At 51.1% G+C, this 18,801-nt stretch overlaps 2 protein-coding genes across 10 annotated transcripts in view; one reads left to right on the forward strand and one right to left on the reverse strand.

Moving 5' to 3' along the window:
- SMTN (smoothelin) overlaps positions 1-6,396 on the forward strand; it is an 82,325-nt gene extending 75,929 nt beyond the window's left edge. For 6 of the 8 annotated variants that reach the window (XM_080986207.1, XM_080986208.1, XM_080986212.1 and 3 more), the window contains one exon: positions 4,038-6,396. In XM_080986207.1, coding sequence (XP_080842333.1) covers positions 4,038-4,188 — 151 coding nt within the window. In that variant the 3' untranslated portion in view covers positions 4,189-6,396. The remainder of the gene's footprint in view (positions 1-4,037) is intronic. The other 2 variants (XM_080986209.1, XM_080986211.1) reach the window with 1 other exon arrangement.
- Positions 6,397-7,318: 922 nt separating this feature from the next.
- Positions 7,319-18,801, reverse strand: part of SELENOM (selenoprotein M) — a 32,347-nt gene continuing 20,864 nt past the window's right edge. Inside the window, exons 1-5 of one of the 2 annotated variants that reach the window (XM_080986531.1) lie at positions 14,856-15,117; positions 11,748-11,783; positions 11,254-11,288; positions 10,083-10,161; positions 7,319-8,716 (exon numbers count right to left, since the gene is read on the reverse strand). In XM_080986531.1, coding sequence (XP_080842657.1) covers positions 8,519-8,716; positions 10,083-10,161; positions 11,254-11,288; positions 11,748-11,783; positions 14,856-14,975 — 468 coding nt within the window. In that variant the 5' untranslated portion in view covers positions 14,976-15,117 and the 3' untranslated portion in view covers positions 7,319-8,518. Of the gene's footprint in view, positions 8,717-10,082; positions 10,162-11,253; positions 11,289-11,747; positions 11,784-14,855; positions 15,118-18,801 lie in introns of those variants that run through there. The other variant, XM_080986532.1, reaches the window with a different exon arrangement.

Genomic DNA, 18,801 nt, shown 5'->3' on the forward strand with positions numbered 1-18,801 from the left:
GTGGGCCATTTATTTATTTATTTATTTACTTACTTACTTACCGCCCTATACCCGGGGGTCTCACAGAATAAAATCAAGATACAAAACCACAATACAGTCATACCTCGGGTTACAGCCGCTTCAGTTTGCGTTTTTTCGGGTTACACACCCGCCAAAACCTGGAAGTACAAGAACGGGTTACTTCTGGGTTTTGGCAGTCGCGCATGCACAGAAACACTAAATTGCACTTTGCGCATGCGCAGAATCGCAACCCGCGTGTGCGCAGATGTGACGCTGCGGGTTGCGAACGTTGCAGGTTGTGGATGTGCATCCCGCACGGGTCACGTTTGCAACCTGAGCGACCACTTGTATACATAATGACAATAAAAACAACAACCCAATAGCCCCTCAACCCCAATAGCCCCATTGAAGGTGACTCGGAAACCACAACGAATCCAGAATGCGGCAGCTAGACTGGTGATTGGGAGTGGCCGCTCAGGCCGTATAACACCAGTCCTAAAGGATCTACATTGGCTCCCAGTATGTTTCCGAACACAATTCAAAGTGTTGGTGCTGACCTTTAGAGCCCTAAATGGACTCGGCCCAGTATACATGAAGGAGCATCTTCACCCCCGTTGTTCAGTGGAGACACTGAGGTCCAGCTCTGAGGGCCTTCTGGCGGTTCCCTCCCTGCGAGAAGCGAGGTTACAGGGAACCAGGCAGAGGACCTTCTCGGTAGTGACGCCCGCCCTGTGGAACGCCCTCCCATCAGATGTCAAGGAGATAAACAGCTATGCAACCTTTAAAGGGCATTTGAATGCAGCCCCGAAGGGAAGTTTTTAAATGTATTTTTGTGTTTTATATATGTCAGGAGCTGCCCAGGGTGGCTGGGGCAGTTAGATGGGCGGAGTGCAAATAAAAGGGTGAGGAAGAGGATTGGTTCTGTTGCGATATCACATTAAAAACCCCATTTTAAGACAATTGCACTGGTGGCTGTTTTGTTTCTGGGCCCAATTCAAGGCACTCACATTCGTGTTCAAGGCCTTGAATGACACAGGCCTCAAATACCTGAAAGGCTACCTCCTTGGGTGCTGGGATCGGCAGGCAGGGCACCTCTTGATAGTTCCTCAGCCCTCGGTGTTGGTGGTGACAGGCCAGCAGAGGGCCTTCTCTGTGTTGGCCCCAAAGTTGTGGAATTCCCTCCCCACCGCAATGCGTCTGGCACCTTCCCTGTGACTTCCCTCTTTACCCTTAAGATGTCTTGTTTTTGAGACCCACCCTAGGGCCTGTTTTTAATTCTGGGAGACCTGCTGGCGAAGGACGGGTTATTATCAATACATTTATCAATAAGAAAAAAATATCCAGCCTGCTCTTCGTAGTGGGCTGGTTGGTGCTGAGAGGACCTGCCATTGTACAATGGTGCCAAACTGGATATATTTCATCTCGCCACCCTGGCACAGTTTATTATTGATGGACTGGTTGCATTTAAGCATTACCTTTCCTGCCCCCTCACAAGGAGTTGAAGGTGCCATGTTTATCTTTCCTTTCTGCATCTCAGGGAATCATAGAATTGTGGCGTTGGAAGGGAACTCCAAGGGCCATCTGGTCCAACCCCTGCAATGCAGGAATCTCAGCTAAAGCATCCATGACAGAGGTTCACCCGACCTCCGCTTCAGAGCCTCCAAGGAAGGAGAATCCACAACGTTATTCCACCTTTCTCTCCAGGGAGCTCAAGGGGGCAGACACCCTCCTTTTTTAACCCCCACAACACCCCTGCGAGGGAGGTTAGGCCAAGAGGCAATGACTGGCCTAGTGTCACGCCCGGTGAACTTTGTGGCTGTGGGGGGATTTGAACCTTGGTCTCCCGGATTCCAGCCTAATGCTCTAACCACTACACCACACCACACTGGCTCCCGATATTACTTGTTCCCAGTGTTACTAGCTCTTCCATGTTGTGTTTTTAGATTGCTTTAGCCCGCAATGGGAGCTCACGGTCAAGGCTGGGGAAGAAATCGAATACCAATCGTAAAAATAAATTTTAAAACTCTCACTTTTGCGGGAGGGGCAGTTAATTTTTGACAACTGCCAGGTAACGGTGGCGACAGTCCCTGCCTTTCCCAGAATCCCTTGCTTCCGCAGGCCAGGGTGCAGAGAAAGAGAGACGGACAGGTGATGGAGATGGTTTCTTATTTTCTCCTTCTTTTGGAGGGGGGTGGGTTTTTATTTTTATTTATTTTGCCCCGGCCATATATGTCTCGGAGGAGCTAGAGAGCCTTGGAAAAAGTGACTCAGGCACTCCTTGTTAATATCTTTGCCTCCCTAGAGCCTCGTTCTCCCGGGACACTGGGTACAACAGCCCATCACACAGGCTAAACAAAGGCTTTATAAGGGCACACTGGCTCGCTCAGGAGATTTTCCATCGCCTGAGAGGAGGGAGCCCGTTAAACCTCGCGGTTACCTCCCTGCACACCCCCACCCCCTCTGCACATGCTTGACCCCGAGGCTGAGGACTGGGGAGGCCGGGCGGGAAACCAGAGCAAAGCTGATGCAAAGACCACTAGCCGAAAGGGGTTCAGGGTCTTAACATTGAAGGTGGGCATTAAGAGCGTAAGTGGAAACATGTCGGATCAGGCCCAGGGCCCAACTAGTCCAGAATCCTGTCCTCACACTGGCCAAACCAGCTTTTTCACAGGCGCGAACTGTTCTTGGAGCATCAATATAGGGGTGGACAACCCCTGCACTAAAAGATGTTTTGCAACGTTATAAACACCAGGCGGCTGCTCACACTTTCAAAACGAGACGCTAGCAACCCTCTCAAGTGTTGTTCTGGCAAGACTCCTGAAGGGGCAACTTTTCTCTTTTCAGGATCAAAGGTTTCCTTGCCGTTTGCAATAACCAATGGCTCCTTTGACCTCCCCAGGTTATCTCTGGGCTGGGGGCTCTGCAGTCTCCCCATCCGTGCAAAGGCTGTTCTTGCAGAAATGAATAGCGGTGGAAAAACCTGGGTAGTTACTTCTTAGGATTTGCACCGAAGCCCCGAGGGGCGGGGATAGTTGTTGTTGCCAAGCTGCACTACAACGTGGGGTTAGTTTATGGGGGTGGGGGTGGGTGGAAGAATCCGTCTAAACCACTGAGCCTCTTGGGCTCGCCGAACAGAAGGTTGGCGGTTCGAATCCCCGCGACAGGGTGAGCTCCCGTTGCTCTGTCCCAGCTCTTGCCAACCTAGCAGTTCGAAAGCACACCAGTGCAAGTCGATAAATAGGTACTGCTCCGGCGGGAAGGTAAATGGTGTTTCCGTGTGCTCTGGCTTCCGTCACTGTGTCCTGTTGTGCCAGAAGTGGTTTGGTCATGCTCAGTGGTGGAGGAAGGCGCGAGGGCACATGGATAGGCAGGGCGAGGGCCTCTGGGGTCTGCCTGCCTCCTCCCACTCAGCCGCCCTACAGTGGGGGGGGGCAGTGGGCGGACCATTTGGGCAGCGCAGAGCCTGCGGGCGCCCAAGCCACCACATCTCTCCCAAGAGAGACACATGGCTCGGGCACGCTGCAGGCCCTGAGATAAGTGCTGCCCAGCATTTTGTCACCCGCCCTCAGTGTTGACACCCGGAGCAGGCCGCACCTCCGCACCCCCCAGTGTGGTGTAGTGGTTAAGAGCGGTGGACTCGTAATCTGGTGAACTGGGTTCGCTTCCCTGCTCCTCCACATGCAGTTGCTGGGTGACCTTGGGCTAGTCACACTTCTCTGAAGTCTCTCAGCCCCACTCACCTCACAGAGTGTTTGTTGTGGGAAAGGAGAAGGGAAAGGAGAATGTTAGCCGCTTTGAGACTCCTTTGGGTAATGATAAAGCAGAATATCAAAACCAAACTCTTCTTCTTCCTCCGCCCCTGGTCATGCTGGCCACATGACTCGGAAAGCTGTCTGTGGACAAACACCAGCTCCCTCGGCCTGAAAGCAAGATGAGCGCCGCAACCCCATAGTCGCCTTTGACTGGACTTAACTGTCCAGGGGACCTTGACCTTGACCACTTACTCTCCCCCTTTCTCTCCCCCCCCCCTTTTGCAGGGTGCTTGTGGACTGCGTGCCCTTGGTGGACGTGGAAGACATGATGATCATGGGGAAACGTCCCGACGCCAAGTGCGTCTTCACCTACGTGCAGTCCCTCTACAACCACCTGCGGCGCCACGAGCTCCAGATGAGGCAGCAGCGCTTCTAGCCTTCCTCTCCCGCCCCCCCTCACCCCCACCCTTCCCTCCGAAACATCCAGCCTAGCCTGTCCCCCACCAACCCACCCACCCTGGGTGCGGCAGCAGGGGAAAGGAGGATGTCTTTGCTTGCTCCTCTGGTCCTGATCCGTGTTCCTGCAGCCCCACCTCCTCCCCCCTGCTTTCAGAGAACTCTTACTATGGGCAGGAGCCACCCGCAGCAGCAAAAAGGCAAGAGGAACCAACACCCCCCCAACACACACCCCGCTACAGCAGGCTGGGCAGTTGGCAATCCAGGCCGGTTTGGAGGGGACCGGCCGAGCTTAGACCCCTCTACGGAGAGAACCGGGACTGCCCTTCTCATCCGCACGTGCTTTTTATATTATTGTTGTCATTGTCGTTATTTACTGTAAGTTATTCCCGTTTCCTCCTTTTTCGAAACTCCCTTTTTTTGCATCGTGCACGGCTGAGCAGCATTACGGGCAGAGACCTGCACAGGTGTGATTGACTGACCACGCGTCTTGTCTGTACCTTTGAACAGCTAAATGCTGGAGCGTGCTAAAAAGGGGGGGGGGGCGTTGTCGTCTGTGTGTGCAGACCTTAACTCGTCCCTGCTTCCCACCTCCCCCAAATCCTTGAACTGCGATGATCGTTGCAAGTGCAGAGCCTGCTCAGCAGGTTATAGGTGCCCCCCCACACCAGGTGTTAGGAACGTAGATAGCTACCTTCTGTCGAGCCAAACCGCTGATCCTTTCTATCTTAGTATTGGCAACCATGACTTGCAAGTGGCTTTCTAGGCTTTCAGGGGACATTCCCAGCCCTAGCTGGAGATGCTGCCAGGACTTGAACCTGGGACCTTCTGCATGCCAAGCAGATGTTCTGCCATAAAGCTAAATGCAGCCTTTTCCTATACTGCTTCTGACTGTTGATCCATCTAGCTCAGTATTGTCTACACTGACTGGCAGTGACTCTCTAGGATTTTTGATAGGGAGACTCTCCCCCAGCCCTAGCCAGAGATGCTGCTGGGACTTAAACCTGGGACCTTCTGCATGCCAAGCAGATGTCCTGCCATAAAGCTGAATGCAGCCTTTTACTATACTGCTTCTGTTGGTCCATCTAGCTCAGTATTGTCTACACTGACTGGCAGTGGCTCTCTAGGATTTTTGATAGGGAGACTCTCCCCCAGCCCTGCCTGGGGGTTGAATCTGGAACATTCTGCATGCAAAGCAGATTCTCTTCCGCTGAGCTATGGCAGAGGGCCTCTTCCTTCACCACCTTAGAGGCAGAGGTCTTGCACTTTCCTCGTGCCCCCCTCCCCACACTTCCAGAAGAGGAACCCAATTATAAATGTAGTGTACAGGCCCCACTGGGCTGGGACTGCGCCTCTTCTGGATTGAACCCTGCTGGCATCAGTGGGCAGGAGAAGCCAGGCTTTCAGATGGCAAATACCTTCCTTCCTTCCTTCCTGGCCAAGAAAGGGTGAAACTTGGACGAGGGATAGGAGGAGACCTCAGGGCCACCCCTGAATCCTGACCGAAACGCCTCCTGAAATCAGCTCATTTAGAAAAGTGCAGTTTTTGAAGTTGTGGGGTAACTGGACAGAGATGTGGGATTTCTTTGCTGCTTGGGGTAGAGAGGACAGATTTTTTTTTATAGAAACAAACTGTGTTCCCTGTCTGGATGGTGGTAGTGAAGGGCACACACTGCACCAGCTCAGAGGCTCCCATGCAAGCACAGGGCATGCCAGTTCCCATCTCCTGGCCACCAGTTTGCTGAAATCAAGTATTGCCCATCCATGTGCCCTATGTGTGTTTTCACCCATGGCTCTGCCAGCCCAGGAGCAATTGTGGTCAACTCTGGGTGCTTAGACATGGCAGGAGAGGGGGGAAACCATGTGGGTTTCACTCTGGTGTGGCCTCTCTCCTGCCTGCGCACCATCGAGCAATGCCCACTCTGTTCCTGGGAGTTCCCAGCGCATCAGCCTTCAGCCCTTTGCACAAGTCTCCTTCCCTTTTGAGCGCCTGATTAATATGGGAAGGTTGGGGCAGATGAGCCAGCTGAGAACGACTGGAGCCTGGAGCGAGGGACGGACAGCGGGATGTGCTCCTCGGACACCGCTCTCAGCACTCAGCCACGCGCCCGATTGTAACGGTTCTTGCACTAGCACAAGGATGTTTATGTAGGCACCAGCAAGACAATAAAAGTTTGGATAGACTGTTTTGACGGCCGTTTCTGCTTCGTACTGTTCTCCAACCTCCAGGGCTCGGTCCTTTTAAGGTTAGCGTACACCTAGCGCAACTTGGCGCCTTCCAGCTGTTTGAGAATGCCAGCGGCAGGCTGGTGGGCAGCAGGATCTGGGTACCCTAACCCTAACCCTAACCTCTTGAGCCACTGAGATGTTGCTGGATTCCCGGCTTCCGTCAGCCTTGGCCCAGTGGTCAGGGATTAGGGGAGTTTGTATTCCTGTCCTTGCATTTACACCCCACCTTTTCCTCCAAGGACCTCACACGAACCATTTTATCCTCACAACAACCCTGTGAGGCGGGTTAGCAGCAGTGGTGTAGCATGGGTTGCCAACACCCGGGGCATGGAAACCATTGTGCCCTCTAAGGCAAGGACTGTGCTTCCTAACCGGTGCCTCCATGCGGTGCTGCAGAACAGCAGCTGGGCATGGGTGGGTACACGCCTTGAGCCTGGGCACCGCTACCACCTTGAGTCTTGCTTGCCCTCCACCTGCCTCCCCCACTGGCAGGGGACAGCGCACAGCTGAGAGATGCAATGACACATTTTCTCCCAGCAACTCAACATGCTGCTCAGGTGAGGCAGGACAGAGTCTCTAGACAGTGGTTCTCAACCTGCGGGTCCCCAGATGTTGGACTGCAACTCCCATCATCCCTGAGCTCTGGCCTTGCTAGCTAGGGGTGATGGGAGTTGTAGTTCAAGAACATCTGGGGACCCACAGGTTGAGAAAGGCTGCAACTTCCAACTTCTTCAGCTCCCCGTGCTCTTCAAGGAAGAAAAAGGTCACCTCATCACAGTGAGCTTCTGAGGGTGGGTGGGGCGAGGACCCAGGGGAACACCTTGACCAGTTCAGTCTGGGACTTTTAATTGTCCAGCAACAGAGACACAGATACCAGCACAGTGGATGTAAAAGACTTTACTGTTTCTAGGCACAACTGCAAGAGGGTTGTTGTTGTTTTTTGCAGGGCGGGTGACTGAGCTCGTGTTCCTTAGCGCGCTGTGCTCCGAAACCTGATGGGACACTGACTATCCACCCTGGGCACCAAGAGCTTTCAGCCGAGGGTATCATCCTGTCTCATGCAGACGGAGCACAGCTGCAGAAAAACACGAAGGCTTGCTTATGGCCTGGAGCAAGGAACAGCGGCTAGGGAGTGTGGTCTGAACCGAAAGCAGGAGGGAAGAACCTGTGGCCCCCTCTGGATGTTGGTGGTCTCCAGCTCCCCTCAGCCACCAAAACTAAAACTTGTGGGGGGGGGGAGAAGGGCAAGGATTCCAGCAACACCTGGAAGGCCACAGGTTCCCGGTCTCTGAGCTATACAAAGAGGCACGGAGCCAAACTTTCCAACTGGGCTATGCATGATTGAATGAATCTAGACAGAAATGGTGCACAGACCAAGGTGGGACTCAAGGTGATCCGGTCCAAGGTGGAACTCAAGGTGATCTGGTCCAGGTCTGGCTCTGTTTCCCCAGGCAGTGGGGGGAGCACAGTTTCTCCCAAATCCACACCCCAGATCACAGCTTCTTCCACACCACTTTTTACTCACGTTCCACAGACAGGGCAGTGTGTGCCCTTTACTCTAGAACAAACTAAAGAATGAAATCCAAATTTCTGCAACGAGGGGACATTGCATTTGGTTGCATATCCTGCAAATGTGGCATATTCATTTTTTGCATATACATATCTTGCTATTTTTGCTGGTGGGGGGTTGAAGAGCAGACCCCCGCACTCAAGACCGCTGCAAATCTTCATAGAATTGTAGATTTGAAAGGGACCTAAAGAGTCATTTAGTGCAGCCCTCTTCGGGCTTCTTAGCAGGCGCTGCCCAGACGCTTTCACGTACACCTTTCCAACCATGAGGTCTAGAAACTTGTGTTTTCTTTTTTTAAAAAAAGGATCGATTCTGCAGCCCAGGCCACATTCCTTGGCTCTCCTCTGGCAGGTGTGCACACACAACCCTGCGTATACTAACAACATATCCTACCATGCACACCCACCGGTACAGCTATGCTTGTGCATGTATTAAAACATGAGCCACGCTCTCAACCCTTGCACACACTCGCACACAAGACACCCCTGAGGTTTTTAAGAGCACAACAGATCTAGAGTTCTCCACCCGCAGCCCCTTTGCTCTCCGCCGCACGCTCTCCCTTGGCGCCTTCTGAACCAGGGGGCGGCCGGGCAGGAGCAAGCTGGAACTCTTTGGGGACAGACGAGTCGGGTTTCTCCTTCCGGTAGAAGCCCAGTTTCTGCACCAGCTCGTTGATTTCTTTGCGGGACATATCGCTCAGTGGAATTCTCTGCAAAATAAATGCATAAGGCACTGCCTTAGGCCAAGTCAGGGCATTGGTCAACCTAGCTCAGTGCTGCTTACACAGGCTGGCAGATGCTCTACCCCTGAGCTACACTGATGGGCAGCAGCACTCCAGGGCTGCAGACCAAAGACCTTCCCTGCCCTACCTGGAGATGCTAGTGAGAATTGAAACGGGGACCTTCTGCAAGCAAAGCAGATGTCCTAGCATAGAGCCACAGTCGTCCTTCCCCTGGTCAACCAGAGACTTGCAGGTGGCAACAACATGCTGAGACCCAGCTGGACTGGCACCAGTGTATCCAAATGCAGATGGCATTGGACCCATGGGCATAGCCAGGGGACAGCTGCCCCCCCATCAAGTAAGCAAATAAAAATGCTTAACTTAAAAGTAGAAATTGCCTATGCTTACTGAGTGTGCGCAGAAAAACTGCATTGGAAAAAAAAGAAATGAGAGAAGGAATAGCTGAAAAGGTTTTCAGCAAAGCCAAGAAAACTTGTTTTAGTTTAGATTTTTAAAAATAAGATTAAAAAGGCAGGCTCTTCGTAATTTTGCAAAATAGACTCGTTAACTGCATGCAAGCTACTCCCGGATGTTAATTTTTTTATTTAACTTCCTGGTTTTCAAATGGCTGGAGATTTTGGCAGATTTTTCTGAACGCTTGGGGTCAAAGGAAGGTAACGTAAAACAACTCTTGCTGAGACGTTTCATACCGAATCTGCTAAGACAGAGGATGATGACAGGTGTGTGTCCTGCCCCACCCCCGCCATAAATTCTGGCTACACCCATATTTGACGGACCTTTGCTCCTTTGCTGTGTGAACAGCACATTAATTAGCCTGTTAAGCATCACAGAGCAAGATTTGAATCTTACCTGCCCATGGCTGAAATCTGGCAGATGGATTCCAGAAGAGAAGCCTCCAAAAGCCTGCTGCACCCAGTCCCTCTACTTTTGAATATTCCTGGAGCTTTTAAAGTACTATGCAACTTAATCTTGCTAGTCCAGCGGAGGAGGAATTAAAAGTCCCACTCGCTGGCTTGCTGGACAACAATAACCAATCTGGCTGCGATTTACCAACCTGCTGCCCACATACTTTCAAGCATCCCTTCAATGCCATTGAAACCTCCTTGAAAAATAAGATTTCAAAAGAAACCCCCATGAATCTTAGGGAGATGGATTCTTGCCGCTGCGCTGCAACGTTTTGTTGCGGGCCCTACATGTTCGATTCAGAAACACAAGCAAAACTATTCCTGCAATTGCATATTCCGTGAAGAGCATCACCTCTACCAGTTCTGCCTGAAGCTAAAAATCCTCCGGTGGGTCACACCAGTGTGGGAAGATCAAAACTCCCTCTCACCTCCAGCTCTCTGTAGTGTGAGTTCAACAGGATGAGTTCGGGGTCTGCTCCAGCGAGGTGCTTCATGTCAAGGTTGTGGCTGGAAAAGGCAGTTAAGGGTATGTGCAAAGGAAGCTGCCTAACAGAGCCAGACCACAGGCTCATCTAGCTCAATATTGTCTACACTGACTGGCAGCATCTCTCCAGGGGTTTCAGGCAAGGGTGAGTGAGGACACCTAAGTTCTGCTGCGTTGGCCAGCAGGTTTAGCAAATCAGCTGCCTGGTTAGACTGCCAACCTGGTGCCCTCCAGAGGCAGGGCTGTCTTACCCATAGGCGCTAAGGGTGCGGGGCCCCTTGGCGCCGGGCTCTCAGGGGCGCCAAGCCAAGAGTCCGGGGCCCGAGAGTTGAGTCCAGGGAATCTTAGAATAGCTTTGGAAGTGGATTTAGGCTGTAGGGATAGAAGTAGAAGATAGTGTATTTTAAAATAGTATTATTTGTAAGTGATAAAATGTGAAGGTTTTTTATGGTTAAAGTAAGGGTGATAAAAAAAATTGTTTGAAATTATGATATGTAAACTGCTAAAGATGAGGTAAAATGAAAATCAGATAGAGAGGATTTGGGGAAGCCCACCTAACAATGTTTAGGAAAAATAAGGATAAGACAAGAATCTGTTTGTATTGTTTGTTTTTCTGTTTGTGTTGTTTATTTGCGTTATAAAATGAATAACAAATTTGTTGGGGGAAAAAAGAGAGTTGAATCCAGGGAAGATCCCATCCGTCGGTCAGAGCGCCATGGCGTGCTCTTCTGCGCTGTGAGTTCGGGGGCGACCGAGCCAGTGAGACGCTGAGGCGGCTGGCTGGCTCCGCTCTCCTGCGTGCCTGGGACTGGGCAACCTCGGGGGTGGGCGCCGGGTGACTCTTTGCACCCCGGTGCCGCATATGCTTAAGACAGCCCTGTCCAGTGGTTTTGGATTATGACCCTCGTCAGCCCCAGACAGCATGCTAAAGGGCATCAGGCTCGGCAGTTCAGAATTTCTCAAGTTTGGGCTCCTGGACCAGAGAGGATAAATAAATAATTTGGGGGCGATGGGCTTGCAGCCGAAGCTGGCTGCCTGGGGACCTTGCTAATGTCCCCCTTTTACCTCCCCTACCTCCAATGCTTAGGCCCTGCACAAACATACAAAAAGGATACTACAGAGGCAAGTCCTCATTGATGAAGGCCTTCGCCTAGGGGGGGAAAATGAATGAGATGCAAATATTACACATGCAATAAGACAGCTCCCCCTGCCCCACCAGCCCAGTTTATTCTCTGAACCTACAATCAACAGGCGAGGCTTTGTTGGTGACAGGGCCTTTCCTGTGGTGGCTCCCCGGAAACCCCAGACTGCTCCAGTCTGCCCCACCAACCCCAGACTGCTTTCAGCCAGTCCCCACCTTCCCGCCTCCCTACTTTCAGTCAGTCTAGGAGGTGGCTGTGCCTGTCAGCTTCTTTTTCCTCCATCTCCATTCTGGCAGGGGGGAGGATGGGGGGAAACCTAGAATGTGTTGGGTTTTGCCTGTCATTGGCTCTCTGGCGCCACCTACTGTTGGGCTCCCTGCCTTCTGTCTTATGAGCCGTTGCAGCACTTCTTCACCCAGGGGAAGTGAGTGATAGGTGCTGGCGAGCAGGAACGAAGCGACACTTACCTCTGGCAGGCGGTTCAGCCGTCATCCCCCACAGCTCTTTAAAAGGGAGGAAACAGAATATGAATACACCATCAAACACAAACACACTTCCCAAGAAATCCAGACTCGTTTCATGCACTGGAAGGACGAGGAGCCTGCAGACCTCCAGATGTTGTCCGACACCCAACTCCCAACAGCTCATCAGCCAGCCAGCAAAAAACTCAATTCTCCTTTATAGAATTGTAGAGTTGGAAGGGACCACAAGAGTCATCTAGTCTGACTCCCTGCAGTGCAGGAATCTTTTACCCAATGTGGGGCTCGAACCCACAGCCCTGAGATTAAGAGTCTCATGCTCTACCGACTGAGCTATCCCAGGTCAGGGCAACCAAAATGATAAAGGATGGAGCAATTGCCCTTTGAGGAAAGCCTGCAGCTTTGGGGGCTCTTTAGCTCAGAGAAATGGAAAGACACAATAAAAGTTTATTAAAAAAATTCATGGTGTGGAGCAGGCATAGGCAAACTCGGCCCTCCAGATTTTTGGGACTACAACTCCCATCATCCCTGACCACTGGTCCCATTTCCTAGGGATGATGGGAGTTGTAGTCCCAAAACATCTGGAGGGCCGAGTTTGCCCATGCCTGGTGTGGAGGAAGTGGCTAGAGAAACTGGTGGGTATCGAATGAAGCTGAAAGTTGGAAGAGTCAGGACAGATAAAGCACATATTGATGGAACACATAATTAAATCTCTGGAACAACGGCTACTAGGCATAATGACTGTGCTCTGCCTCCACAGTTGGAGACAGCAATGGCTGGAAACTGAAGGATGGGTGAGTGTTCTCTTCTTGTGTTGTCAACTCCCACTGTCCTTGGCCATTGACTGTGATGGTTTCTGGGTCTGATGGGGAGTTGGGAGTCGAGCTCAGTTGGTTAGAGCGTGGTGCTGGTAACGCCAGGTTTGCAGGTTTGATCCCCGTATGGGACACCAAGGGGACTAGATGCTCCTCAGGGTCCCTTCCAACTCTACAATTCCACGTTTCTATGATGCTCTTGGAGAAACTTCTGCAAGCCCAGGACACTTGTTGCAAAGGTAAAGGGACCCCTGACCATTGGGTCCAGTCGTGGCTGACTCTGGGGTTGCGGCACTCATCTTGCTTTATTGGCTGAGGGAGCTGGCGTACACCTTCCGGGTCATGTGGCCAGCATGACTAAACCGCTTCTGGCGAACCAGAGCAGGGCACAGAAACGCTGTTTACCTTCCCGCCAGAGCGGTACCTATTTATCTACTTGCACTTTGATGTGCTTTTGAACTGCTAGGTTGGCAGGAGAAGGGACCGAGCAACGGGAGCTCACTCCGTCATGGGGATTCAAACCACTGACCTTCTGATCATCAAGTCCTATGCTCCCTACAGCGCCACCTGCGTCCCAGGAAACTTGTTGACAACCCCACAAATACATTCGCCCTCTGCAGCCTTTCCCTTTCACCATGAAAAAACAGCTGTTCCCTGGCCCCCTGTTCCCTTGACAATCCTTTCCAAGGGCTTGTCAGAACCTGCCGCGGCAGGTGTGCCCAAGGCCACCTGTTAGCAGACTGAAAAACAACCACCCACCAATGCAACCACGTCATCTTCAGGGATAAATGGGCTTTGTTAGATTCCCCTCCCACCTCTAAAATAAAATGGCTACAAGGACAGACTTGGGAATATGTGGGAATAGCACCAAATTTCTCCTTAGTCCTCTAAGCCCATGGTTCTCTAACTGAACCCCCCCTCTGTGCCCCAGACCACCTGAAAATTGCAGAGGGTTTTAGAAGATGACATTCCCCTCCTGTTTCAGCAATTCTATTGCACTGTGCTAGATGCAAACTGGTGTTCAGAAGCATTAAGAACGCTAAGAAGAGCCTGCTGCAACAGGCCAGTGGCCTATCTAGACCACCTCCTCAAAGAGGCCCTCAAACCTGCAAGCTGGACCTGAGCACAAGAGCAATTCTCCCCTCCTGTGGTTTCCAGCAACTTGGATTCAATAGCATCACTGCTTCTGACTGTGGAAGCAGAGCAGAGCCATCGTGGTTAGTAGCCATCAATAGCCCTCTCTCTCCTCCATGAATTTGCCTAGTCTTCCTTGAAAGCCATCCAAGTTAGTGGTCATCACTGCCTCTTGTGGCAGGGAGTCTCAGAGGTCAACCATAGTACAACAATCTGAATTCCAGCTGTAAGTGTTCTTCAGAGACATGGTAAATTATGGTCCGCAGACTTGCCTGAAACTTCAGTGGCCTGCAGACTACACTGTGGGAAGCCCTGCTCTAAGCTTCAACTAGGGTAACCCCGTACAGTGGTACTTTGGGTTAAGAACTTAATTTGTTCCAGAGGTCCGTTCTTAACCTGAAATGGTTTTTAACCTGAGGCATGCTTTTGCTAATGGGGCCTCCTCCTGCTGCTGCTGCGTCGCTGGTATGTGATTTCCATTCTTACCCTGGGGCAATGTTCTTAACCTGGAGCAACCACTTCCTGGTTAGTGGAGTTTGTAACCCGAAGCATCTGTAACCTGAAGCGTCTGTAACCCGAGGTACCACGGTATATCCCTCTGAATGATGGTAAAATAGAAAATCCACATGCCAGGGCAGTATACCTCTGAATAGCAAAAGAACAGCTAAGACAAGACAGACATCCTTCTTGGAAGCTCTGCTCAATCTCTGTCTGATGCTAGGCTTAATAGTTGTTTGGCATGATCTGTTGCAAAGCAAATCTCACTTTTCTCTTTTTTTACGAACCCCCCCCCCCCCAAAAAATACTGCCTTTCAACAACAGCAGCAACATTAAAAAACAACACACACGCTACATCCTTAATTCTTTCTAATGTCCCGCCCGCATTTCAAAGGCTTGCGGCGGTGACTGCCGCCTGTTCACAGAGCCTCACTACAGCCTTGCGAGGGAGGCTAAGCTCCGGCTGAGGGCCAGCGCTTCTCTCAAGGCTGCCCGGCGCATTTTACGCTTCATCTGTCAAGTGGTGCGGAGACCACATTTGTTTGGGGTGGGGACTTCAATCCAGGGAGCTGGCGGGCCCCGGCGCATCAGGCCCTCTGCACATGCTCTAAGGTACCCAGCTCCCTCCGCCCTCCAGGCTTGGCCTCACCTCCACTTTCCCTCTCGCCAGGCCCTCCAGGCGGCGCCAGTCCGGCTCGTAGCCGCGGAGCAGCCCTGATCCCGAGAGCACCACCAGCGCCACCAGCAGCACGAAGCGCGGACGTGCCATCGGGCACCCTCACTCCAGCGACGCGCGACGCGCTCTTGGCTGTGCGCTCTGCGCTCTGCGCTCCGGACGCGGCGGCCTCCGGCTTGCTGGAGCCGCTGCCACGTCAGATCGGGCGGAGCCCCCGCGAAGGGAAGGCGGAGGAGCCTCGGCCGGCAAGCCTCGCCCCGCCGCCCGGCTCTCCAGGGAGGAGCATCATCTGGGCAGGGCAAGGCGGAGCTCGGGGATTAGCGGCTCTCCAAAGGAAAATGAGGGTCGGCGACGGGGGCACCTCGGAGGACCTGTGTGTCCCCTACCCGGGTGCTTGCACGGTGCTACTAGCGCTGCTTACTCTCTGCACATGCTCAGAGGCCCGATGCTTTCTCAATACATTTGGTCTCATGATGGAGCATCCTGCACACTGAAGGCGCCTGCCGCGCACAACGAAACCACACGCCTTACCCCGAGGTTTCCTGGGAGCTGTAGTTGCCCCTTGGCAGATGACAATTCCTAGGACCCTTAACAAACTACAGCTCCCAAGATTCGTTGCGAGACAGCCGTGCGCTTTCAATGTATGCTGGACGCGCTTTGAACGGCGTGGTGTGGATTTGGCCTCAATTCGAGGCTTTAAAGTTTAACCGCTACGCCGCTTTGCATCTCTTCGTTAGGAACGCAGGCAGTTGCAGACCCTCCAAGTGTCCCTATTTTCCAGGGACGTCCCTGATTTAGAGATGTCATCCCGGTTTCTGATTTGATTCCACTTTTCCTTGGCTGTCCCTATTTTCATTGGAGAAATGTTGGAGGGTGTGAAAATGTCCCCATTTTAATTGGAGGGTATGGAGTTATCCTGGAGGGTATAGAGTTATCCAATCCCTGAGCCGTCTGAAGGCAATCCTGTATAGGGAATTTTTAATTTAAAAAACTGTTTAATGTTTTATTATGTTTTTCTATTTGCTGGAAGCTGCCCAGAGTGGCTGGGACAACCCAGTAAGATGTGTGGGGTATAAATAGTAAAATTATTATGGAATGGGGCTTCCCTATTTTCATTGGAGAAAAGTTGGAGGGTATGCAGCTGCCTTTTACTGAATCAGGCCTTCAGCCATCTAGCTCAGTGTTGTCCGAACTGACTGGCAGCGGCTGTCTGGAATAGCAAATTGAACCTGGGATTTTCTACATGCAAAGCAGATGCTCTAACACTGAGCTATGTTCGTTTATTACTCCAACTTAAAAAATAATAATCCAGAGCTGAAATTCTTTATAACTCTTGGGATTTTGGTGGGTGGGAGGGAAATAAACGTTGTATATGCTCAGATGTCTTCTTCCTTCTGTAATAAACAAATCTGCCTTTATTCCCTTATGGGGGACACAACAGCCCTTCTAGAGTTCTTTGTAGGTTCTCCATTGATAGGAGAAAATAACATAGGCTAACCAGAGAATATTGAGAAGCAAAGCAGCTCGTAAGCCTGATCTTTATTGAACTGTTGCAACAGGGTGCTCCCCTCACCCGCAAGAAGGGAGGAGGACCCAGAACCAAGGTGTGCCTGCCCTTGTATAGACATTTTAAATTGCCTTCCCTGGAGCTCAAGACCATCCCTCCATACATCACACATACATCACAGAAGGGGTGTAACCCAAGACCACCACCCACAAACATCATACTTACATCACAGAAGAGGCGGTCTACAACAGAAATTCGAATGTTCTTGTTTTTCCTGTCTGCCAAGTTATCTGATAATGCCTTATCTGATTGCCTTTCCTGGTAGTCTGGCCATTCCTTTAAGATGGTGAGCACCCCATTCCTGAAACAATGGGAAGGTTCCCTCACCCCCTCCCTCCTTGCAGAAAAACACTTGGTCAGTTTGGGAGTCAAAATGGTTTCAGGGCGGTCTTCCTGTGCTGCTCCAGACATGTGGTCCGCATGCTTGGTTGGTACATTTATGAACATTTATTATATATATATAAGACCTTAATTTTTTTATTAAAATTCTTTATGACAGTTTTGTACATTTCTGGCATTCATCACAGAGCTGCACGATACCTGCTCTTCCCAGCTAATGCTGGGAGCACCGGGGCAGACCCCATTGCTCAGTAAGATATTGGGGTTAGCACTTTTGCTAAAACATTATTTAATGTCCTTTCACCTCCACACGGCAAACTCTGTATCGCACCCCAAAAGGGGCTGCAACTTGGTGGTAGAGAAATGGTGTTTCCCCGCCTCCCCCCCCCACAAGAGAGACAGTGTGGTGCAGTAGTTAGAGTATCAGGCTCGGACCAAGAGACCTGGGTTCAAATCCCACTTGGCCATCATGAAGCTTGCTGGGTGTGACTTTAGACCAGGGGTCAGCAAACATTTTCAGCAGGGGGCCGGTCCACTGTCCCTCAGACCTTGTGGGGGGCCAGACTATATTTTTTGGGGGGGGGGAATGAATGAATTCCTATGCCCCACAAATAACCCAGAGATGCATTTTAAATAAAAGCACACATTCTACTCATGTAAAAACATGCTGATTCCCGGACCGTCCGCTGGCCGGATTTAGTAGGTGATTGGGCTGGATCCGGCCCCTGGGCCTTAGTTTGCCTACTCATGCTTTATACCAGTCGCTGCTTCTCAGTCTAACCTACCTTGCCGGGTTGTTGTGGGGATTAATTGAGGAAGGGGTCACCTTGAGCTCCCTGGAGAAACAAAGCTGGGATATCAACACAATAAACAAATAAATAGCGTTTGCTGCAGTTGGGTAGAAAACGCAGAACTGGAGGGGAAAGCTGTTCAGTTGGAAAGCTGATAATGTGCAGCTTGAACAAGGGTTGGTGGTGGGTGTGGTATGCAAATGTGTTTGTTAAGTGCTTAATGACTGGCAATGTCAAGAACAGCATGTACACAAATTGCATAAGGACAGAACGTGCTCTCTTTCCATGCTTAAAAGCAACCACATCAAAATGCCTTCTTCTGTGGGGCTGGAATCTCCACCTTCTGCTATACAAGTCAAAGTGCACAATTCAAAGTGTTGGTGCTGACCTTTAAAGTCCTAAACTGCCTCGGTCCTGTATACCTGAAGGAGCGTCTCCACCCCCATCGTTCAGCCCGGACACTGAGGTCCAGCGCTGAGGGCCTTCTGGCGGTTCCCTCACTGCGAGAAGCTAAGCTACAGGGAACCAGGCAGAGGGCCTTCTTGGTAGTGGCTCCCTCCCTGTGGAACACCCTCCTTTCAGATGTGAAGGAAATAAGCAGCTACTATCTTTAAAAGACATCTGAAGGCAGCCCTGCTCAGGGAAGTTTTTAATATTTAACGCTGTACTGTTTTTAACACTTGATTGGGAGCCGCTCAGAGTGGCTGGGGAGACTCAGCCAGATGGGCGGGGTATAAATAATAAATTATTATTATTATTATTATTCATCTTTGAGCAGGTAACATTTTGTTGCATCCTTGCAAACACCCCGTATTAAAGTCCTCCTTGTTTTTGCTCTGGTTAGTTACAGAAGAAGGCAGATGGAGAAACGAATCATCACTATACAGTATAGTTAGCAGATAAGAATTACTGACTCCTATGGAGAAGCAGCCAAGAATAAAGGGTGTAAGCAAGAAGCAAAGTAACACTTTGTGATCGTTGAATAAAAAATCGTAATAATAAAACCAAGTGTGGGTGTCTGACAGGGAATTTTTGCTACTGGAAAATCTGCTTTAAACAAAACAGCAGTGTCGAGCATCTGCTCTGCGTGCAGAAGGTCCCAGGTCCAATCCCCAGCATCTCTAGGTAAGGCTGGGAGAGACCCTGCCTGAAATCCTGAGAGCTGCTGCCAGTCAGAGTAGACAATACTGAGCTAGATGCACCAGCTGGTCAGACTCCGTGT

This window comes from Podarcis pityusensis (genome assembly GCF_964106645.2).
Source record: "Podarcis pityusensis genome assembly, chromosome: 16".
Lineage (NCBI taxonomy): Eukaryota > Metazoa > Chordata > Lepidosauria > Squamata > Lacertidae > Podarcis > Podarcis pityusensis.